Consider the following 25,189-nt stretch of genomic DNA (forward strand, 5'->3'; position numbering starts at 1 on the left):
ATTGATTTCTGTGAACCTTCCTTTATTATTTCAGGAGCTTGTTAAAATTTTGTTTTTTTAATACTTTTCGATTATTCTTAGGTTTTGTACGTTGGTGATCATATATACGGGGACATCTTACGAAGCAAAAAAGCTCTGGGTACGATTTTTTGTATACCTGATGTCATGTATTATATCATCGTGCTCTTTTAGAAATGTTTATTCTTATAATTGGCATTAGATGGTGGATTATGCAATAGATATCATTTATTATTGTAGCTTTATTGTAATCTATTTGCTTCAAGATGACATTCTTTTGTGTTTTAATTTAATGTTGACCGTTGATTGTGCAACTACATGAAACAGGTTGGAGGACAATGTTTATTGTTCCAGAACTTGAAAAGGAGGCTAGAATTCTTTCATCCTCATCGGAGACTCGAAAGGTGATATTCTAGTTTGTGATATCAAAGTTTAATGAACAAAATTTTCAATATTAGATTTGGAATATGAACTTTTGAGTATATATCGTGAGTTATGTTGTGATCTTAAAGGTGGAAATTTTGATCCACTGGGGTCATGTATTACCTCTTATGTGCCAAACGGGTAAAACAAAAAGCTTAAAAGGAAAAATGTTAAATGGTTGAAAGTCGCCCAAAGTGCAATTTTAATACATAAAACCTTCTATTCTTAACTAACTCTACATATATATGTGTGTGTTTACGTATTTATGTGTGTATACATACACATACATATACTTCCATGCATGTATATGTGCTTCTGAGCAAACTTCAAATTTTGTATGAAAAGAATAGATATATTTGTCCTATCTTAACGTTTTTCTTCTGAAACTTGTATTTGCGCAGAAACTAAAATTGCTCAGGGGTGAGCGAGATAAGATTGAAGATCAAGTCCATCATTTGAAGTGGTCCCTTGAGTACGTATTTCCTGGATGTGGCAAAACGGGTGGGTTTGGGATAAAAATTCCTATATGTTAAGAGGAGGTTTTATGCTTTAAAAATTCACTCTGGGCTATCTTCAGCATATTTGACCCATTTTCTTTTTAGATAATTTTTTAATTTACCTGATAGAGATAAAACACAACCAAATTGACCCGTTTAGTATTTTCTTTTAAAAGAAACCCACATCAAAACAAACTATTCACATTTTTGCAATTCTTCTCCTAACTATCTAGTTTTTACTGTTTTTTTGTGCTTCCAGGCATGAAGATATGGATAACAGTGAAAAGGAAAAGCTCATTGCGAAGCTGGAGCTACTTGAGGTAATTTACTAAATGATTTTGATAAGAACCAAATTGGATGGATCCAAACTGATCCTCTCAATCAAATGCACAATTATCTCCCTGCATAATTTAAGATATTATCCCATGATTTCAGCAACCTTGATTTCAGCAACTATTTCAAAGCAAAGGGTTTTCAGCAACTTATAAGGGGAAAAACCTTCATTTTAAGTTTATAACTCAACCTATTGAAAAAATGATAAATGAGAAGGGAAACTTCCAGCATTGAAAAAATGATATTATCCCATGATTTCAGCAGCCTTGATTTCAGCAACTATTTTAAAGGCTAAAATAAGGGGAAACTTCCAGCAATCCTCAAGAATAAATAGGCCTTTAGTCATCTATTTTCTTTGTCCAGTTTTTATTCATTATCGTGTCTTGTGTTTGGAGATTTGCCTATCTCGAATCAGGCCAACTATCCCTTGTTTTCCCTATTTTTATTAATCAAATTTTCCAGTTTCTATCATTTGGTTCCATTGCCGGGAACGAAATGGTGCAAACCCGGAATAACTCGAACGACAACAGTAACCCACCCGACCAAATTGTTGTTCAGTTGGCTGCCATAGCCGCAAAATTGGGGTCAATTGACACGCTGAAAGAGGATATAGCAGCCCAGAGGCAGGAGATTGCAGCTCTAAAGGCAAGAGACCGTTCCCGAGGAAGCAAGAGTGATGAAGGGGGAAGTTCCTGGAGGAGTCGACAACCATATAGGCCCTATAACAAACTCGAATTCCTGACTTTTAGCGGAGGAGATCCTCGTGGATGGTTGCTGAAAGCCGAAAAATACTTCAGGTATTATCATATACCTGATGAGGAGAAGGTTGAAGTGGCCTCAATGCACCTAGAGCGTGATGCCTTGGATCTTTACTCTTGGCTCTCTAACGACCAACCCATCACTTTTTGGGAAGAATTGACCCACACGTTTACCAAAAATTTTGGGCCAGCCGAGTTCCAAAACCCGGATGAATTTCTGTGTAACATCAAACAAACTAGTTCAGTTCAAGAATAACAGCAGGAATTCGCTAAGAGATCCTCTCGGGTCCCAAATTGGCCTGATCATTGTCTCTTAGGGGTATTTTTGAACGGTCTTAAAGACGAGTTGAAAACCGATGTTCGAATCCACAAACCCCGTACAGTTTATAGTGCTATGAGTTTAGCATTAGAATTCGAATCAAAGGCAGATTACAACCGGTTCGGGAAGAATTCAAAACCCACTGTCACCGCCGAAACCTCTTCATCAGCCGTGACTTCTTCAACCACCAATATCCCTCTTCGCATTTCTGACGAGGAGAAACAGTCCCGATTCGCAAAAGGGTTGTGCTTTCGATGTGGGGAGAAATTTGGTCCAGGACATCGTTGTAAATCGGGATCTTTCAAAGTTTTAGAGATCGCTGATATAGGAGATGAAACAGAAGCAATAAACGAGCAGAATAGCTCAGATGAAATGGCTGAGATCAGCCTTCACGCTCTCTTTGGTCGATCTACACCAACTACAATGAAGCTACAAGGAGTTATAGGTACAACTGAGGTGCTAGTGTTGATTGACAGTGGTTCGACCTATAATTTTATTTTGGATAAGCTGGTAAAGAGCCTACAAATCAGTTCCCAGCTTATCACACCCTTCGGTGTCCAAATAGGAGATGTGAATGTCATCCGATGCAACCAGATGTGCAAGGATGTCCCATTGAAATTGGCAGACCTCCTCATCACACAAGACTTCTATCCATTTGTCCTAGGAGGTGCTGATGTAGTACTAGGCATGCAATGGTTAGCTACCCTAAATACGGTTCAAACAAATTGGGCTAAAAATTTTATGATTTTCATTGTCAATGGTCAAGAACATAAGCTGCAAGGACTGCAACCGGAAACGCACAACTCCGCTACTTGCCACCACCTCACTATTGAACCGTTTGAGGAACAACCGATGATTGGGACAAATTTGTTTAATCGACTTGAGGACAAGTCGTTTTACCAGGCGGGAAGTAATGATAAGAACCAAATTGGATGGATCCAAACTGATCCTCTCAATCAAATGCACAATTATCTCCTTGCATAATTTAAGATATTATCCCATGATTTCAGCAGCCTTGATTTCAGCAACTATTTCAAAGGCTAAAATAAGGGGAAACTTCCAGCAATCCTCAAGAATAAATAGGCCTTTAGTCATCTATTTTCTTTGTCCAGTTTTTATTCATTATCGTGTCTTGTGTTTGGAGATTTGCCTATCTCGAATCAGGCTAACTATCCCTTGTTTTCCCTATTTTTATTAATCAAATTTTCCAGTTTCTATCAGATTTCCAAAATGAAAAATGTGCTCTTGCTGAAAAAAATCTATTTGGATACCTTGAACAAGTGAGGTCATATGATACATGTGGACAAACCTTAAAAACTTGTGTTCAAAGTGGCAATGTTTTCTTGTCAAGGCATGGTGTAGTAATGTTCATAACCATTAAAATAAAAAGTGAAGATAGTTTGATTCAAAAATTCAAAAATAAAACATCTCCAGTTTAATTTCAATTTTGAGAGTCCATGTTCCATATGGATGTGGCATTTTTGACCTATTTAGTTATGAACGGGTCAATGCGCATGCTCTATTATCACAAACAGGAAAAGTAATTAACAAAAGAAAACATCCTAAATCATTTTAGAATTCAAAGAATTAAATATTAATTAAATAAGATAAATCTTGGCTGTAACTTAAATCCAGCCTGACCCTACTTGCACCAAAATGTTATGTGCTATCTATGACCCGCTACCCAACCTACCCGCCGCACCCATTTTACAACCTCTAGTTCCAAAGACTACAAAATATGCGTAGTAAATTGATGATCTTATATTGGTATAATATGTAATCATTGTTCTGTACACTACAAAATCTGCCTATGTTTTATTTTTGAGTAAACTTCCGTTTTGCTCCCTGTGGTTTGGTCACTTTAACGGTTTTGCCCCAAACCTTTAAAAATAGCCATTTTACTCCCTGATGTTTTGGTTTTGTTGCCAGTTTGCTCCCTGCGGGAAGCAAAATGGAAAAACAAACAATTTGGATGGAGTTAGAGGCGGGGAGCAAACTGGCAAAAAAATTAAACGAAACATCAGGGAGTAAAATGGCTATTTTTAAAGGTTTGGAGCAAAACCGTTAAAGTGACCAAACCACAGGGAGCAAAACGGAAGTTTACTCTTTATTTTTTTTACTTTCTTAAATATCCTTTGTATACCCTTTTAATTTAGAAATTGCTAGTGAATAGATGAACTGTGGTGCACTCTCAATTTTATTATGCACAGGGTTACCGCGCACGTGTTCGTGCAGCTCATCAAGAGGCCCAGAGAAGTTTCCACCAGCAGGTAACCAGTTTTATAAGGATCTTATGTTTGCATGTGCTTTTATTTTGTTAAATAAAAAATTCATCAGTAGCAATATGCTGAATCCGTACTTTTTGTATTATTTTCGAGTGACGTTTTTATGTTATGCACAGTTCCCGTGTGGGGGCAGATTATGAAGGCTGGATTTCAAAACTCCCGCTTTGCACACCAGGTTTTTTAATTATTTCTTTATGCAAATTCACTTTATACTATATACTATATACTATATACTATATACTATATACTATATACTATATACTATATACTATATACTATATACTATATATATACAAGTAGAGATGACAATTTGAGCCCATTTACATAAAAAAACGGATCAGTTCAGGTTTTACATTATTGATTTAACGAGTCAAACAAAAGTAGCCTAACGTGTAAATGCTTGCATCCAAAATCATTCTACTTAGAAGAACATGTTACCAATATAGTTTTTGCAATCTTATATTAATACAATAATTAATTAAAGCGTTAAATAAATAAGTGTCAACGGCTGGTCACTGGTGGGGTGGGCCCAATTTGTTTTGACACGCTCAAAAGTCAAAAGTACATGTTTTGACTTGAGCCCGTTTTGACCCGTAACTTAAACCGCTGACCCGCCATTTTTCGTTGTATACGAGACTGAACATGAGTTTCGGTTTATAATAATATAGGTGGAGAGATTTGCTTGTCTGTACACAAGTCAAGTTGGAAATCTGGGGCTTTACTCTCCTAACAAGTACTATAGGCCAGTGGAGAACTTCATGGTTCATGAGTCAAATGTTCTCTCTTTGTAAGAAAGAAAGTATGGTGTTTGTTGTGTGCAGTTCAAATACATGCTGAGTTAAACCCTTTGGTCTCAGTGAACTAGTTTGTTTGTTTGTTTGTTGCGTGCTATGTCCATATATGTATGACTCTGTTCATGAACCATTTTACTATCATACTTTCATGCAAATATATAAGGGTAATGGTTGTGGTCAAGGTGGTAAATTTTTGGCACTAAGACAAGAACATGACATGAACCTAACACAAACTTCACATGTCAAGTCAATTGCTGTGAACACGTTAGCTAAACGGGTTGACTTCACGTCAACGTGGCATGTTCAAAGGTTGACCCGTTTTTTATAAAAAAAAAAATTGAAACAAAAAAGTATGATGCCACAACTTAATTGATGTCAATGTTTAAAGATAAAGAATCTATAGTTTAAGTATAACTAGTTTTTATTCTCCCGCTCTACGCGGCGGGTGCTTGATCGATTTTCCCATGGTATGCGGCGTGACTTTGGTCATTATCACCCCGACTCAACGAAAGCAATAAAAGCGAAGATCGATAATAGCAACTAACGATCCCAGTTCCGATAATACCAATTAAAACAAATCAAAAAAAAGTTCACCCACCGCACTACGTGGCGAGACTATGATCGTTTTTCGCTTATGTTACACAGCGTGACTTTGGTCGTTGTCAGCTCGACTCATCGGAAACCATAAAAACGAAGATTGATATATAAAAGCGAATATCGATACAAGGTTTTCCCTTCGAGCTATGTGGCGGGAGTATGATCGGTTTTCCCTCGTGTTAATGACTTTGGTCATTAGACTCGACTCATCTAAAAACCATAAAAGCAAATATCGATATTGGTTATGATAATACTAATAAATATCGATTCTAGTTATATCAATAAAAAAAATAAAAGAAACACTAAACGTCAAAAGCCATACCAAAAAAAAAGAGAAAAGATTTAATAAAAGGAAAAGAAAACAAAATAAAAAAGGGAAAACGCTACAGAAATGTAATCAAGTTTGCTGGTTGTTTCAATTAAGTAATCCAAACTTTTTTTGTCTTTATAAAGTAACTTAACTTTGATTTTGTGTTCTAATAGCGTGTAATTACCAGGTCATCAGGTTACCATTCTTTTTTTCTATCTTTTTTTCTTTTAATGCTTATGTGGATTTTCGGTGAAGTAAATAAAAAAATAGTAAACCTAAATAAAAAATTCATCCACAAGCTTTTCAGGTTTCATCTTCACATCTAAACTTTCATTGTCTCTTAGATCCCAACCCAGAAGCACCTCAACCCTCCTATACCAAATTGTCGACGACCAACCTTGAAATTATGGCCTAAAAATCCTCGATTGAAGACATCGCATGCAAAAGATCAAAACACCGACCCCCGTCTCTACTCTGAAAAGATTGCCTGAAAACTGAGGGTGTGATTTCCGGCGAATATGATGGTTGGCGTGGTGGTACAAGCCCAGATTAAATCTGATAGTTTTGCGGAGGTAACAATCGACTTGTATAACAAGTGGTGAATCTGTTAGCCTCTCCAGTGACAGGTGTGAGATCTGAGAACAGATTCGACGACTTAAGCTTTTCAAGGTGGTTAGTGGTGGTGGTCTCATGGCGGTAGATGGTGGTTTCACAGCGACATGATAGAAACTATAAAATGTTCAGAGAATGACATCGGAGGTTAAAGAAAGCTTAATTCGAATTAATTTAATTTAAAAAGATTAAATATATGGGTGTAGGAGAGTTTAGTTATTGAAGATGAAGCAAACAAGATTTTATAACTGTGATTTAAAAATTCTTTTAAAATGGGTGTGCGAGAGTTTAGATGTTGAAGATGAAGCAAATGAGTTTGTATAAATGTGATTTATAAATTCTCTTCTTTTAATTTTAAATTGAAAATCAATGTTATTATTTATATTTTATACATCATAATAAAATATTAAAAAAAATTAATGAAACCTGACACATCATCATTGTAACCTAATAACCTGATAATTAAATAGTATTAGAACATCAAATGAAACTTTAGTGATTTTAAGGAGACAAAAAAAGTTTCGGTGACTTAATTAGAACATTTGGTAAACTTAGTTACATTTCTACAAATTTACCCCAATAAAAAATGCCAATAAAAGTCAAAAATTCATAAAGAAAAAAAACAAAAAACAAAGTTAAAAAAAGAAAACAAAAATAAAAAAATATCATTAAAAGTAAAAAAATCATAAAAAAAGGAAAGTATTATTCCTATATCTTACATTTTATTATAAAGGACATAAACAGTGCTATATTTTATAATATTTTCATTGTTTTAACTTTCTGTTTTGTTGACATAAACAATGCTATATTTTATAATATTTTCATGTTTTAACTTTCTGTTTTGTTTTCTTAATTATCTTTTTAGTAAATTATTAAAATTTATATCTTACATTTATAAAGGACATAAACGGTGTTATATTTTATAATATTTTCATGTTTTAACTTTCTGTTTTGTTGACATAAACAATGCTATATTTTATAATATTTTCATGTTTTAACTTTCTGTTTTGTTTTCTTAATTATCTTTTTAATAAATTATTAAAATGGATTACATTCAACGCTTTTTTTATAATTGTTTTTTTAATATAATTATTATAATATTTTATTGTTATAATTCATTTTGAATATATTTCGTTTTTCGCTTATAACTTAAAAAAATACGATATTTTATAAAATTACAAATTGTACACAATAATATAAAGTGATGTCGTTTACCATTTATCTACCTTTAGACGTAAATTATATTTGAAACTGAGTTGTACACAGTAATATAAAATGAATGTCGTTTACCTTTGTCCTTACTTAAGCAATATAATATGACGTTTTATAAGCCGTTTACCCCTTTTGTTATTTGAATAATATAATATGACGTTTGCTAAACTTTCGAATAGAGTAAATTACAAGTTTTGTCCTTTATATTTACACCAAATTGCAGGCGCTGTCCTTTAGCACAAATGTTGACAAGTTTTGTGCTTAATGTTCCAAAATCTTGCACGTTTTGTCCTTTAGACCAAACCCAGTTATATTTTTTGGTTAAATATGGTCATGTACATTGTACATGAGGGCATTTTTGTCATTTCACATTCCAAGGGTTATTTCGTAAAGAACTTTTATTCAGGGACTATTTTGTACAAAACTTAAAAATAAAAAAATATATAAATTCTCTTTCTCTGTATATATTTCTGTGTTTATATCTGGAACTCAAGAACTCCACCCGCCACCATCACCGCTCCCCTGAGATGTCGGAACCTTGCCGAAAAGTTGGAACGACCGTCTGAGTCATCACAATCTTTTAATAACAAGAACAATCAAGAACCAATTCCTAAGCTCATTAAAACTAGCTGTCGTAATCTTCTCCCTCGATACCGACAACAAGTGTATATAAACAAAATCTGGCATCTGATACAACCCAAACACCCCACTCGAAAATCCCATCTCTATGACCTAAAAACATAAAAGGCTTACTCTTACTATTAACCTCACCCCTAACTTTCTTCAAACAAAACAAGCTAACAGTCAAATCCTTCGAACCGGCTAACAAATACCTCGAATCAGGACTCCAATCAACACAAGTAACTTTTAGCGAAAGTTCTCAACCCTGTAGACCTCCAGATCTCGACTAACTTACCAACACCAACAACCGTTAGGGCGGAGGTTGATGAACTGGCGGCGGACGTTGTCGTCGACGGCGATGAGGAAGATGCCGTCCGGTGAGGCGGCAATTCTGGAGATGTTGGATGAAGATTGGAGTGGTAGGGTTAGGGTTTCAGATTTGAGGAGGTCAGTGACGGAGATGCGGTTACCGATTGGAGAGATTAAGAGTGTGTTGTTGGAAACGACGACGTTTTGTGCTCCGATTGGGGAGATTAAGCGGTAGTTCATGGTGGTGGTTAAGGGTTTAGATGTGACAACTCGGAGTTTCAAGTTCTTTACGTGTGTGTGTTACCTCTATTAACGTTCGGTCAGATGTTGCAATTATGTGTTTATGTGTTCGTTATGTGAAACTCTTGTGTTATGCGTGTATGTTTACAAGAAACCATGATACGATTAATTGTGTAATTTAGTAAATTTAGGAAACTAACTAAATTAGGCCGCAGAATTACTCGACACTTGTGGGCCGCGAATTTACTTGAAACCCAAACCCGAACACGTGCGCACCTTTAAGTTTATCAATCATGTATGATATATATATAAGGCCCAAATGAAGTCTGGGCATCAGGCCCATAACCATTAAATTCAACCGGACCCAAATCCACTTGGTGATTGTTTTTATGTATTAGGAATCATACGTAATAACTTAAGGGAAAACTTTTGCAAACCCTAATAGTTCCCTCACCTCTTGGAGATCATCGGCAACCCCTCCCCCACGACTGAAATCATCTTCTGGGCCCTAACACCTTCGTTATACATCGTGATACGGGTTAATATGATCACTACGGTTCATGAAATATTTTCTGTCGAGTTACATGTGTTTATATGTGAACTGTTGGTGCTACCAACCATATGAGAAACAACTTTATTTGTTAGAGAATGATATAGGTAACATGATGGTTATGATTAGTTGTCGTCTATTAGGTATTTGATGATGTTTAAATACGTGAGTTTTAATCCGTAGGTCTTGATCATGTGCATACACAGTAGGGTTGGATAGTAATATTTCGATGATGTATGTTAATGTGTATACAAATATTAATGTATTAATGACCTAATGGATTTTAGCGAAGGTTTGATGATGATGATGTTGTGGCATGTTGTGCATGATAATTGGTTGGGTTGGAAGAACAGAAATATTAATGTATCATACGAATCCACTAGTGAATTCAGGATTTTTGGATAACCATGAATAAGAAATGGAGGCCATGTGTTTGTGTGTGTTGTGTTCTTGATCAAATCAACATGTGCACACTAATAATGTTGTCAGAAGCAATATCATGAGAATTAAATGATGGGTATGATAAATCTGTGACAACCGGTAATTAACGGCTTCTAATTACGCGATTAACGGACGTTTAAGAGGATAAGAAACAGTGTTTAAGGCACGGATTAACTAAATTAGGCTACTGGAATGCCTAGGGACGCTTATTCGACGTTATAATGCGCGTACGGTGATTTTGGGTAATTCTGCTGAACGATAAACGAAAACAAACTGACACCGTACAAAATACTGACCATGCTAACAAATATGAAGTTTATACGTATAATTTATACTTATGAATGTCGTTTCGCGAATTTATAGTGCTTCCAAATGTCACGAAGCGAAAACGAACGTTGGTGATAAATTCAATAATTATAGAAAAGTATAAAGATACGTTCACCGTGTATAAATTTTATATTTAAGATTTAATTTTCCAAGACTATATATGGTTTTAAGAAAAACCATATGTATATCTTTGTGCTAACAAAGGATCCGTCTTGTAAATTTTCTACCCATGCTAAAAGGTATATATATGTATATACCTATACGTATATAAGTTGGGCGTTTACTAACCTTATAAACTAATAGGTTTATTAGTTTTATAGAAAAACTATCAAATTTAAATCCCATTTCTTTTTCTACCTTTTTTTTTATTTGATTTCTTGCAACCTCAAGACAACGTACATCTATAAAAATTATCTATATAAAAATTATCTATACAAGACCCATGCTTCCATTCCTTATGTCCCCAACAATCCACATGATTAGAGGAAAGGAAAAGTCAAGTTAGACATATTATTTCTAGCATGCCATTCCTAAAACCCATACCTACTAAGACACATGAATGACAAAACCCATATGACTAGTACTACAATCAACGAATTTTCACATCATAAAAATATCTACTTGTCTTCATTCATTACTTCAAGCTAGTACTAGAACTCTAATTTAATAATATTACACCCATGCTGTATATGATTAAATCTAAACCATTAAAACAAAAAGAAAAAAAAAGTTGTTTTCTTTTCCTTCATGCCTTACGGCTTAAAGGTTTCCCCAACCAAACCATCATCATTTTTTTTTACTAGTTAATTACTAGATATTTTTTTTACCACCTCTGTTACACATTCAAACAAAACCCCACTCTCAAACATAACACTCTGTCTTGTCTTCTCTCTCGTCACTCAGGTCACCGGAGTAACCTCCGGCCGGAAATCCAACGCCGGCTTCTCCGACAAACACACACACACCCCGAAACACTCCCCTCGTTCTCACAACCCTCATTCTCCCGCTCGGCTTCTCCGGCGCCGAATCTCTGGCGAAACCCACACCACACCTGCAATCTCGTTCCTCTCTCCGACAACACCCACACACCCGGCCGCACCCCCTATCTCTGCCTCTATCTCGTTTTTCCGGCGAAGTATTCAGGCGACGGTGCCGCCGTCAGTGGCGGCGGTGGTGCGATCTTGCTCTCCGACGACAGTTAGGGCGGTGGTGGTGAGTTTTGACTCTGACTTCCGGTGCCTCTTCGTCTCCGACAGGCTCTGATGTGGATGATGATGATGATGCCGACAGTAGAACAGCAGTGGTGGTGTTTCTGTTCAGTTCGCTTCGGTTTGTTTCGGGTCCGAGCAAGATATTACAGGTTCTCGTTTTTGGCTTGAGTTTTGGTTCGGATGGTAACGGGATGGTGGTTGGTGACGGGTCTACGGCAATAACAGTAGTGGTGGATGGTTCAGCTGGCTCGGGGTTAAGTTTTGGCTCAACCGGCTCAAGTTCAGACAACAGCAGTCAACAAAATTTCGGTTCAGGTCAGGTCAATTTACGAGTCAACTCAGTTCAGTTGGGTGTGCTCGGTTCGGTTCATGTGCCATTCTGGTTCGGTTCAGTCATAGCATGGTACAACGGGTTCGAGTTTTGGTGACTCGGGATCACATCAGCAGGTTTCGGTTCATAGTTCGGTTCGGTTCGGGTAAATGGTTCAGTCAACTGGTTTCGGCTCGGGTCAGTGCGAGTCAACACAGCAACGGGTCAGTTGCGGGTTTTCGGCTCGGTTTCGGGTCTTGGTCAAAGGCAGTCAACGAGTCAATGGTTCGGTCAATTCAGTCAACGCAAGTCAACTCTGGTCAACCAGTCAACTGTCGGGTCAACTGGTCAAACGCAAGACGCGGTAAAGTTTAAATGACGCGAAATTCTTTTTATCTATTTCGTTATTATGAAAAATTTTAGTTATACGCGACCGAGCTCGACCCGCTTCGACTAGATATTAGTTATGTTTTGATATATTTTGACGAAACTATATATGATTGAGTACATTGCATTGAATTGTTGATTGAATTTTGAAAGTAAATCGACACTTCAGTTGTCGGGATCGTCCAAAAACAGAGGAACCTCTGCCCGATTTTCCGTAAAAATCTGAAATACCAAACATATTTATATTGTATAAGCGACACCTATGAAAGTATTTTCGCGAAATAAATATAAAGTATATCTATACTTTTGGCGACGTTTTACGACTTACGAAAGGGATGCATAACATCTCGACAAAACACGAGCTGCTGGTTTATAAAAACTACGAAGAGTCATCTTTCTCTTTCTAATACGCCTTTCTATTCATGACAACTAACACGACTTAGTATATTTATGTTTAAATATATAAATATATATATAACCTAATCACTCGGAAACTAAGTCGTTTCCGAGACTTAGCGTCATCCCGATTATGAATGGGATCAAATAACCATAGTTTGGTTATTTCAAACCAAGATAATAACACCTTTATAGAATCGTTTAGTTAACGATTCGGCAGAGCTCGGACACGTAGTTTAGCTACGCTTAAATTAGAAAACTGATATGTTATTCCCTGTTAGGGATACGGTAGATGCACGCTAGCTAATACACGTTCTTGGAACGACACTACGGAATCACACTAAGCTAGCTTTGCACAGGAATATCAAGGTGAGTTCATAACCCCCACTTTTTACTGTTTTACATTTTTATAAATGTTTTCGGGGGTGGAAAGACATGCAAGTTTTGCAAAAATAAACAACTTTTCGTTGAACGAAAACTCATATTTCTAAACCATATTGCGAATGGATTTCAAGGAACTCAAATGGTTTACGAACGGTTTATACTAAACATACCGGTTTTACAAAACAAACGCGTATTTTCACAAACGTGCATGATTTTCATGACTAGTGACAGGAATGTCCTAGTTACTACAACGGGACTGAGTTATTCTGCGTACGAACAACGAGACAACCCAATGGGTTTATGTCCCCCTTTTTTTTTCTTTTGAAATACATATTAACTAGGGTATGATTAAGCTATGGAATGAACTCTTGGATCACGTGCGAATAGGCGCTAACTTAGGCACCATTAATCCTTTTAAGGACCACGGAACAGGGGGTAGATCTATCGGGTACGGGCGAGCCCCACTCACGGTCCTTGTGCGGCCACTTAGAGTGCTTTTGTGTCCCTGTCGAAGTGAATCGACACTTAAATCGTCTACCGGGTTGAGTGCTTCCTATGTCGGCACACATATTAATGTCTTAGCTACACATTAATGATCAACATGTTCATAGACGCATTACATACCTACTTATAAACTGAACTTTCAAATGTTTTAAGATTCATTTGATGTAAGCTCACAAATACATGGATTTACAAACTTTGGTAACGTTTTTCAAATTATACCTAAGTAAGAGGACGCGCTGATCCTGCTTATAAAGGTTCGTTTGGGCTAGGCCCACTCTCTCTCGTGCAATGCACAAAGACTATTGTGGGCTAGACTCACAGTTTTTCATATATCATGCCAAGAAAATAATTTTACTATATTTTCTCAAAAACTTTAAAACCGGTTATCAAAAACATTTATTTTAAATCTTTTCAAGACAAACTATGAACTCGCTCAACTTTATGTTGACTTTTTCGCATGTTCTTTCTCAGGTTGCATTTTTAAAACTATGGAACGGTTGGAATAGGAGAACCCATGGGATTTCGAGTACTTAGCAGGCGTTCAATTTTTAGAAGTCTTAGCTTATTTGCTTCCGCTGTGCAATGAAGATACCGGTCCAGTCACGCCAGCTCTGATATTTCGGGGTGTGACAAAATCAACATGAACATTTGTTTTGTCTGGCATATATCTCGAGAATTAAGGTGAAAGGCACAATTAAATCATTTGTTTTATTAGTCTCAATTTAGTAATATTTTGTTTGTATCAGATTTCGTTGCCTAAGTGTTTTCGCCAACAAGGGTCTTCGGCCCAAGTGTTTTCTTCAAAAGTTGATTTCGGCCCAACTGTTCATGTCTGTTAAGTATGTAACTATGTTTAGCCTATTAACTGAGTTAAGTTTGTTAACTCAGTTAACTTTACTAATTTGGTTAGTTTCATGTATGACACTATGTTAAGTGAGTAACTTTTGTTAATCCTGTTAGTAATTCTGTGAGTTGATTAACAGTGTTAGTTTATGATTCCTGTTAAATTGCTAACTTCGTTAAGACTGTTAACCCTCTCAAGTATGATGATGAATAACTCTGTTAGTACGAACTGAGATGGACATTTATACGAAACATGAATTGCATGAGATTGATTAATTTCTTACGTGATACATGATGTTAACTGTCAAGCACTATGTGATGTTAGATTTGCATGCGAGTTATTATGAATGAAACTGATTGTACATACGTGCATACTATAGGTCGTGATTGATTAACTATGAGCATATACTTAGCATACCGAGCAAACCAAGGTGAGTTCACACAGCCAAGGCATGGGGTTCCCAGGGTGGGAATGGGATTGGATTATTTACTTGTACTTCTCTAGATAATGGAACGTAGTAATATGATTCTCGGGTGAAGAAGGTGATTGGTTAAGATACTGCTAGACTAGTGATACTAATAGAACTGATCTTCGCATACACGCCAGGGTTGGCCGCGATAATATGACTGATCTTCGCACACATGCCTTGGAAAGGCCGCGAACTATATACAGAAACTTCGCACACATGCCAGGGTGGCCGCGATACAAATATACCTAGTCTAGAATACTTGGGAACTTTCCCTAATCTTCGCATACATGCCTAGAGGGCCGCAATACGAACTAATACGATACATGACTTAACGAACGAACAAAAGGCTTACTTTCCTATTACGATTACTGAACTGTTTACTGTGAAATCGCTCAACTAGTTGTTGACTCTCTGCTGCATGCCTTGCAGGACCTTAGGTACTTATGGAGCTTGCACAAGGAGGAGCAGGTCGTTGTAGGCAATGGATCGTGAATGATTATGACATTACACACTTGATACTTATGCATGGGTTTTTACATTTATGCTTCCGCTACACTTGATTATGTTGGTTTTGAAAACACCTTTCGTATTGTTGGATAACGATTACTATTTACATATATGTTCAATATGATTGGTGGCTTGATCCTGGTCAGTCACGCCTCCATGCGGTGATACTTCGCGTGTGGATTTTGGGGGTGTGACATTAGAGGCTGAAGAAAGTGATGAAGTGTGTTTTGTGCTACGATTGGGGAGATGAAGTACTGTTTTTTTTAATTATATATCATTTTCATTATATTACATAATAGTCCCTAAACATTAAACATTTACACAATAGTCCATATAATGGTGAATAGACAAATATGCCCTCACGTGTCACGCACATGACCAAATTTAACCAAAAAATCTAACTGAGTTTGGCCTAAAGGACATAACGTGCAAGATTTTGAAACATTAAGTACAAAACTTGTCAACTTTTGTGCTAAAGGACAGCGCCTGCAATTTGGTGTAAACATAGAGGACAAAACTTGTAATTTACTCCTTTCGAATAACATTGCGATGTGTTTATATTTATCTATAATTTGATAATTTTTTTATTCGAGCAAACATCGATACCGGTGTTGTATTTGGTTTTACGGTTTTCTCGACATGGTGATACAATATTCCTTGACTTTTTTCTGTATATAGTTACATCGTTTACATTTTATGTTATCTTATTTTAATCTACTAATCTACGATTCAATAAAATTGTTAATCGAATGGGTAGATGTAGTTGATTTTTTTTGTTCTTTAGTGTGAAGAACCGAACCAATACTGTTCAAACTATATGGGTATCAATGTCATATTCGTTTTTTATGGTTTTCTCAACACTGTGGTTGCGTCTTTTTGTAGCCCATCCTAGAGGTAAACTAGTCGTTCTAGGATGTTTAGACACCCAAATTTGAACCAAAGCAGATTTGGAAACCAAAGGTTGATATATCAGTGCCAAAACAAATTTGGAAACCAAAAGCATCCAAGTTTGAACCAAAACCAATTTGGAAACCAAAGAATGATTTGTCAAAACGCAACATTCAAAATAATTCAAGATTTTATAAAAGGAATGTTTCAAATGGACAAATTTGGGTGGTCAAGAAACAGACTTCTGTGAATGAGAAAAGGAAAATCGATTTGACCAAGAAGGTTGAAAATAAAAATGAAAAAGTTTTTTGTTAAAACTGACAAAGATTTTCCAAAGTTGAATGATTCGTATTGTGTCACAATACCCAAGGTCAAACAGGCCTGGGTTGCATTGTTCAAGTAATTGAGTTGTTTGAATGTGCAGGTGTTCCAGAAGCCAAAAGAAAGTCAACAAGAGCAGAGGAGCCTGGCACGAGAGGAGGCAGATTCCTGTGGATGAAAATAGGAAATCTGTTTTGTTAATAATAATAAATAAAACAAAAATAAAAAAAAAACCTAAAAATAGAAAAACATAAAAATGAAAAAAAAAATTGTTTGTTTTTAAAATTGTTAAAAATAAAAAAATTTTGAAAAATGTTGAAGGAATACGCCAAAAGCCTCACGGCTGAACAAACAAAACTTGGTACAACAAGTTCTTTCAAGTTGTTAAACAAAAGTTGTTTTGAAAATGGTTTAACATTGTCAAAATTCAATGTTTTGTTAATCATGGGGGTACTTTGTTCTAAACAGAGAACGTAAAGCAGAAATGGATGGCGAGATGAAAATTTTCTTAGAAATGTTTTGGATTTTTAGGGGAGTAGAAATTTTGAAAATACAAAAACATTTGGAAATTTCAAAAAGAACAAAATCATGATGAAAAAATCAAAAGAGTTTTGTGTAAAAAGAGGAAATGATAGTACATCAGTAAGACAATCACGGTATGCTAAAGAATTGCAAAGTCAAAATGTGATAAAATATCTCATTATGCTAGTAGGTTTTTACACACTTAGTAAATTGATTTCGAGATATAAACCTAAACCAATAACTTTCTTATCTCGTGGGGAACATCTCTTGGATATATGGACTTAGTACTCCGAAATTTCGTTTGAGAGATTGCCTGAGATATAAGGTCTTTATACTTATTGATATCTGAGGTATTATACCTGGTTTTCTGATTTTGCGTCAGCAATGGCCTAGACCTTGTATAATGCTTTTGCGCTTAAAACTTTCCCTCTGCATAAAATTGAGAAAATATCGAAATATATATATCAAGTGCAGTTATAAAGAAGATTCCTAAGTGGAACACATCTTTAAGTCGAGCCTTCGTCTCTTTGACTTAACGGAAGTTCTAACCTGAGCTCTCAAGGCTTCGCACTAACCCAGAGACAGATATCATTTAGGTATATTCACCTGTAAGACTGAATCTAGGGAATCTTGATACGGGGGTATATTCTGAGGTGGGACACACGAATAAGTTAAGTTCTTAAAACATTAATTTCATACCTTGAATCAGTTGAAGTTTTTGTGAAAATTTAAAAGGATCAGTATACTGACAATCTAAGTGAATCGTTTAGAACTTAAAGTTTATAAAGATCAACGGTGCTTGTGATGTGTCATAAACCGATATGATCCTCTGATTCAAACTCAACAAAAATATGTTTGTTTCATTACAGAAAAATCACAAAAAGATTTTGAGTGTGTTTTAGCATAAACTTTGTAAAATACAAAAAGATTTCGTTCTACTTTATGTTTCGAAAACTGATGTCTGAAAGCTGAGTTTTAAAATCTAAGTATGCTGAACATGTCTCAAGAAAATAAACAAGTTCATTAATTTGAAACTTGAGGTTCTTAATGAAAAATCAAAAAAGTTTGTGAAATCTCCAAGGACATTAGTTTGGACTTGGAAGACTATCAGATGAATCAAGGTCATTAAATTGAACTTGATTATCTGAGAGGGTTTAGGAAATTGGATGCTTAATCATCAAATATATAGTTATTTGATAGGGGGAGTTGAGCCAGGTGGATTAATCCTGGGTTCACAAATCCTGTGATCTTAATTGTTAAATATTTGTGCTTAGAGCTAGGTTACCAATCCTGGAGATCGCAAAAGTTTTAATTGTTAAATTAATCTTGTTGAGAGCCAGGTGTTTGATCCTGAAAGTGTCAAATATTCTCTCAAGTGGTTTGAATTGTCATATGATCAGATGTTAAGCCAGGTTTAGATCTTGAAAGCTTAAAACAAAGGGGAGCCTGGAGAGAGAGTCTATCGAAAGGGGGAGCTAAGGAATCAGAACGTAAAGAGGAGTTTGTGGTGCTGAATCTGTTAAAGCTTATTGAAGACTCAGAGTGTTGATAAAGACAAGCTACGAGATTGACTGCAGCAATATCCAAGGGGGAGTCTGTGAGTGCATATGTCTATCGCTTCCGTCAATCACGTATCGTAGTTATCAAATGAGTCAAGACAAGGAATAAACTGAAGAATACATATGTGTACATACTGATCCACATGAAAGGTAGATCCGCACGGATCAATATGTATAGGTCTACACGAACTGAGATGCGCGTAACTAGGGTTTTATAATGAAGCTGATCTGTGCACACCTGAAGTCTCCATCCACATTTAAGAGTTGATCAACAGAAGGTTTCTTAATCTGCACCAGACTGATCCGTGAATACTAGTTCATGCGCATGGACCTTTCCTATAAATAGTGGTGTTGTCTTGTTCATTTGGATCTTTGACTTAAGTGGGGAAACTCTGTCAAACTGCTTTCGTGGTTGTGTACTTTCATATTATCAATAGAAATCAGATTATAATTACTTGTTCTTGTTCAATCCACTCTCGTACTTGGATTCCGCACAAGATACGAGATCTACGCAATCAACGAAGCATTCAAGTGTATCGGAATCGATCCTAACACGCACGTTCAAATATAAATTCACATAATTTATTCATTTAACTTTTCCGGAATTATTATTTCACTTAATCACCAACATTCGGGGACAGACTCGTGTGTGGTTCGGTAATTTGGTTAATTAACCGAATTACCGTTATGTGGGTGTTCATGTACTAACTCGCACACTTAATTAACTCTAATTAGGTGTAATGTGATAATGGATGTTCGTGATAACGTTACACATAACAGAGTTAACTTGAAAATGTCGGATGTCACGCAATCTCGTCACTATGTGGCACAAATATTGTATAGAAGAACATAATATTTGTGGGAGGTTTTTAAAAAACAGATAAAATTTACAGAAAATATGTGATGAAGAATGGGACGTATGACACATATGGACAGACACGCTCGGCCTATTGAGGAGATACACTATTTTACTCATCTTGGTACCGTTAGAATAAACTACATATTTTATATTTTCATCTCAATTTTTATATTGTTGACATTTAAAGTCCAAAAAATAGAGTACTATAACTCTATAAAATTTAATACAAACTAACGAATAAAAATAAAAGAGTAAATTACAAGTTTTGTCCTTTATGTTTACATCATTTTGCAGACACTATCCTTTAGCGCAAAACTTTGCAAGTTTTGTACTTTAGGTTTCAAAATCTTGCACGTTTTAACCTTTAGGCCAAACCCAGTTAGATTTTTTGGTTAAGTATGGTCATGTGCCTTGCACATGAGGGTATTCTTGTCATTTCATTATCCAGGGGCTATTGTGCAAATACCATATGTCTAAGGATTTATCTATCGTGTACAAAAATTAAAAATATTATCTTTCACTCTGCATCATCATCTTCCCCAATTCTCACCAAAATCAACCTAAACCCCAAAACTTGCAAATCAGTCATAACTAGTATTTAAATTCGTACTTGTCCACATCAAGGAGACTCGTGGCAGTTAGGAGATATAAAAGACAGTAAAATCATGTTTGAGATAAGAAAATACATACGTTGTTCGAATCCCGTTTCTTTGGGATTGAACTAAGTGATACAAAATTTTGCTAACCTTCACCAGTTGAAAAACAAAACTATTTACAAATAATATTCTACTAAAAACTTAACAAATCAGTTATCCAGCTACCTTTTTTTCGATTTCCTTTTAATCCTAACTCTGATGCAATGTCTCCTTTAAATTTGTAACATGTATGTTTAACCTCAGTTATCTCTGTTCCTCTTCACCTTAAAACCTCTAACAAGATTGATTGTTCCAACTGTCATAATGCCTGTGTTGAATGCGTTCTTGCATCGAAAGATTCCGTTCCTGCATCGAGAGGTTCCGTTCGAGCTGACTTAAATCTGAAGAACTGAGTCCAGGTGAGTTAACTCGGTGAAACCAGTCAGAACCGAGTTGTCGTTCTTCCTCCATTTCAACCCTCTGCCTCAACGCCAATTGTGTGCCCTTGATGACCGTAATTTAGAACCTGCGATTGGATGTTGGCAAAAACAGAGGGTTTGTGAAATTAGGGTTTAGGTTGATTTTGGTGAGAATTGGGGAAGATGATGATGCAAAGGGAAGGGAAATGTTTTTAATTTTTGTACACATCAATCCTTAGACATATGGTATTTGCACAATAGCCCCTGTATAATGAAATGACAAGAATACCCTCATGTGCAAGACACATGACCATACTTAACCAAAAAATCTAACTGGGTTTGGCCTAAAGGTTAAAACGTGCAAGACTTTAAAACATAAAGTACAAAACTTACAAAGTTTTGCGCTAAAGGACATCGTCTGCAAAATAGTGTAAACATAAAGGACAAAACTTGTAATTTATTCTAAAAAAGGGTTATTTTAACCATAAAATCAAAAAATTTTGATCCCAACCCACCATTTTAGGTTGTCATTTTTCACCCGCCCACCTTCCACCGGAAAAAAGAAGCAACCACCACCACCGATTGCCGTCCACCACTAACCATCCACTCTACAACCGTCTATCCACGTGTCACTCAACTCATTTACACAGAAACCGCCTAAACCCTGAAAAGTAGCGTATTTTCCGGGGGGGAATTAAGTTCCGTCAAGAAATGAAAAATCAATTTGAAATGCTGATATCACTGGCTAAATTCCAACTGATGTGCTTTATTGCAATTTTAATGACTTTGCAATCTGATTCCACTTGTCACATTGATCACCGTCTCAACATGCTATTTTTAGACTACTGATCGATATGATAAGGTGCGTGTTATGAACCCTTCTTTTTTATTTTTATAGCGTTCAGGTTTTTCACAATTTCATTGCCGGTTCAGGTTTTCTGAGACTCCATATTGCTGCGTTACCAAAAGATCTCAAGGTTTGCTTCAACTGTTGTTAGTATATATACTTGAAACTATGCTGAATTTTTTATTTGTACTGTTCTTTGTGAATTTTGAAATGCATTTGAGTGTTTTTGGTGTTGATGGGATATGTAGTAAAATTACTCAAATGATTTTTTTTTTTTTGGAATTTCATTCGTTAAGAAGTTTTTTTTTACTTATTTGTACTGTTGACTGAGTAATTTTTTATATGCATGTAAGTGATTTTGGTGTTGATCGGTCAGGTTTTGTGATTTTTCTGGTAAAATTACTTGAACGATGTTGTTTTTGTGTTGATCTTCTCTGACATGAAATGGTTTGTATGGTTTGGTTGATGAACTGAATGTATGAATTTTTTATTTATTTATTTTATTTTATTTTTGCAATTTACTGCTAAATTTTCTCTAGGGCTAGATCATGGTATAAATTATGATCTATGAGATTTTAGTTCTCATGCTTCTCAATTTTCACACAAACAATATATGTATATTTGATTTTAGGGTTTGCGTGTGTCCGAGTCTCATTTAACAGAGGGAGGGGAAGGAAAATAAAATAAGAGAGAAAATGAAGGAAAAGATGTGATTTTTTTCGTGTTCCCGAGTTTAATGAAAAGTAAAGGAAAAGAGAAGAAATCAAACATTTTATGTGTTCCTGAGTTAGGAGGAAAAGAAAAGAAAGAAACAATTTTACCATTATACCCTTTAAACATAAAACATTCTAATTAGATATGAGGGCAATTTAGTAATTAATAATATTTTCTCTCCTAATCTCTCTAATTTGGGAGAATGAATATATGGACAAATTTTCTTCTCTTTTCCCTCCTTTTCTCTCCCCTTCTATCCTTAAAAAACTCGGGAACATGGTTTTTCTATATTTTCATCTCTTTTCTTTCCCCTCCCACTGTTGAGAGGCACTACCATCCTTTAATATGTAAAATAATTTTATTTTATTTAATTTTTTGGCCATATCTTGAAGTTTGGGTTTAATTTTATTCATTCCCCCCAAATAAGTATTCCATTCAACATTCAACATTCAACATTCTTTAAGTTGTGACACTTTCTAGTTTAGTTCTCCTCTAGTATAAACTTTGATGACTTGTTGAATCAAGACATTTTATATACTTACAAACACATATAATAGTGAATCTTTAATAATAGTAAATATTTAACAGTTACCAATCTCCCAAAATTTTAAAAAGTCAATTTGTGGTTTCTTAAACATTTCAATTTTGTGAAATTTTAGTTCATTCCCAAGAGAAGCTATAATAATATTGTGAACCGTTGCGAATTATTGGACATTTTTTAAGAGTGTTTGCCTATGAGTTTTCATATAGTTTACATATCAAAATGGTTTCGTTTTGTTGTGAGATGGTAGACATAACAGAAGCTTTTTTAGATGAATATCTATTGCGTATGCAGCTGCATGAATTAGCCTTACAAAATGGTGTTCTTTGATTTCATGAATATCAGATTAATGGTTTACATGTTTCTTTTTAGTATTAAACAGGTCGATTATTAGTTTCCAGCAAGGCGTATTTTGAGTAGAATTATGTCAGAGGGAAGAGGAATTAATGCTTGTGAAGAGAGTCATGATCTGGGCTTATCGTCATTTCCTGAAGAAAGGCAGAACATTGATATCGGAAAGCGAATATTCTGTAACAGTGCTGTAAATATGAATAGTATAGTTGCCGTGGGCTTCGACATGGACTACACTTTGGCCCAGTACAAACCCGAAACTTTCGAATCTCTGGCGTACTATGGTACTGTCGAGAAGCTGGTCAGAAACCTGGGTTATCCTAAAGAGGTTTGTTTATATTTGCTTTTGGTTTTCTAAGATAAGGTTTTTGTATACATGTGCATCTTCTTTTACCAAGCTGTTTGTAATGTACATCTACATGATGGTTATACCAATTGATATCAGTTTTATCTACTTGAATTTGTTTCAGCATTTCGTTAAAATTCTATATTATTACTACAACTCTTTCGTCTTTTCTGTTTCGGTTCAGCTACTGGAATGGTCTTTTGACTGGACTTACATGGTTAGAGGCCTTGTCCTAGACAAAAAGAGAGGAAACATACTTAAGGTTTGTGAACGTCAAATACAGAACTTTTACCGTTTATGGTAGCTTGCCTTAAATTCTTTCGCATTCTTTATTTATCTAATTCTGTCTGTATCTTTGTCTCTCGCAGATGGACAGGCACAAATACGTAAAGATAGCGTACCATGGATTCAGATTGTTATCCAAGGATGAAAAAGTCACTACATATGGGAACACTTTTATCAAAGATGCGTTCGACGGTCCAGATTATGCGCATATTGATACGTTTTTTTCACTAGCCGAATCATATCTTTTTGCTCAGCTTGTTGATTATAAGGATAATAACCCCGGACAAATCTCAGAAGTAAAAGAGTAAGGAGCACAACTAACATTTCCAATTCCTGATTGATGTTGTAGTTGCTATTGATGCTGTTGGCTTCTCTATGGGAAACTGATGACTATAGTAATTGCTATTGATGTTGTAGTTTGCTATTTTTGTTTGTAATAAATGGAGTTGATAACAGCATATAACCCTAAGAATGTGTTGCAAAAAATTTTTGGAGCTAAATGTCCCAACAATTAATGATATGCCTCCATATACAACAAGTGACAACCTATTCATTCGTTACATTCGCAGAGTATATACAGAGATTTATAACTCTAAATTTGGTTGCTTAGCCGTGGACCATTAGTTGTCTATTATTACTTGTTTGTTATTTGGAATCGTGTCTCACTAAATGTTAATGTCACAATTAATTTCTCGCAGCTACTCTCGTATCTATGCTGATGTCCGCTCTGCTGTTGATATGTGCCATCGTGACGGAACTTTGAAGGAAATGGTTGCGAAAGATCCAAAAAAGTATGTGCTTTTTTACTATATATATGATTTCTGGTATAAAGAAAGTAACATTTGGCTTACATTATATAACTCTTTGTTGCAAGCTAGGCCATAGTATTCTTCTTTGCATGAAGCAACTATGGTACCATGCTATTTCATTACACGCGGATTTTATAGAATATAATGGCATATAGCATTTGTCATAGTTTTCTAAGTGAAACACTGAAGCTATTTCACAATTATCAATAGATCTCGTCTATGTAGCACGGGGACGCCTAGAACCATCGGGTACCCGTCCCAGGGACGTTTTGGGGACGAAAACGCCATGGGGACAGCGACAACACCTTTCGGGGACGGCAACTACAAGTTTCGTGGACGTATCCTATTATTTTTAGGGTTTTATCTTTTAAACCATTCAAATTCCATAACAAACAGTCGGCCTTTCAGTTAAAAACCCCGATCAACATCCAATTA

General features: G+C 35.7%; 1 protein-coding gene and 1 long non-coding RNA gene across 11 annotated transcripts in view; both read left to right on the plus strand.

The window, feature by feature from the left end:
* Positions 1–25,189, plus strand: part of LOC110936321 (5'-nucleotidase domain-containing protein 4) — a 40,442-nt gene that overhangs the window by 9,525 nt on the left and 5,728 nt on the right. For 6 of the 10 annotated variants that reach the window (XM_022178680.2, XM_022178682.2, XM_022178679.2 and 3 more), the window contains exons 12-13: positions 82–139; positions 346–422. In XM_022178680.2, coding sequence (XP_022034372.1) covers positions 82–139; positions 346–422 — 135 coding nt within the window. Of the gene's footprint in view, positions 1–81; positions 140–345; positions 423–842; positions 914–1,197; positions 1,259–4,558; positions 4,619–20,730; positions 21,724–21,759; positions 21,839–23,335; positions 23,643–23,844; positions 23,923–24,028; positions 24,250–24,643; positions 24,737–25,189 lie in introns of those variants that run through there. The other 4 variants (XM_022178684.2, XM_035988877.1, XM_035988878.1 and 1 more) reach the window with 4 other exon arrangements.
* On the plus strand, positions 11,448–15,636 carry LOC118491263. The gene is made up of 4 exons (XR_004891002.1): positions 11,448–12,531; positions 13,232–13,319; positions 14,310–14,519; positions 15,581–15,636. It is a non-coding gene; the product is annotated as an uncharacterized LOC118491263 (long non-coding RNA).

Source organism: Helianthus annuus, chromosome 4 (assembly GCF_002127325.2).
Source record: "Helianthus annuus cultivar XRQ/B chromosome 4, HanXRQr2.0-SUNRISE, whole genome shotgun sequence".
NCBI classification, from domain to species: domain Eukaryota; kingdom Viridiplantae; phylum Streptophyta; class Magnoliopsida; order Asterales; family Asteraceae; genus Helianthus; species Helianthus annuus.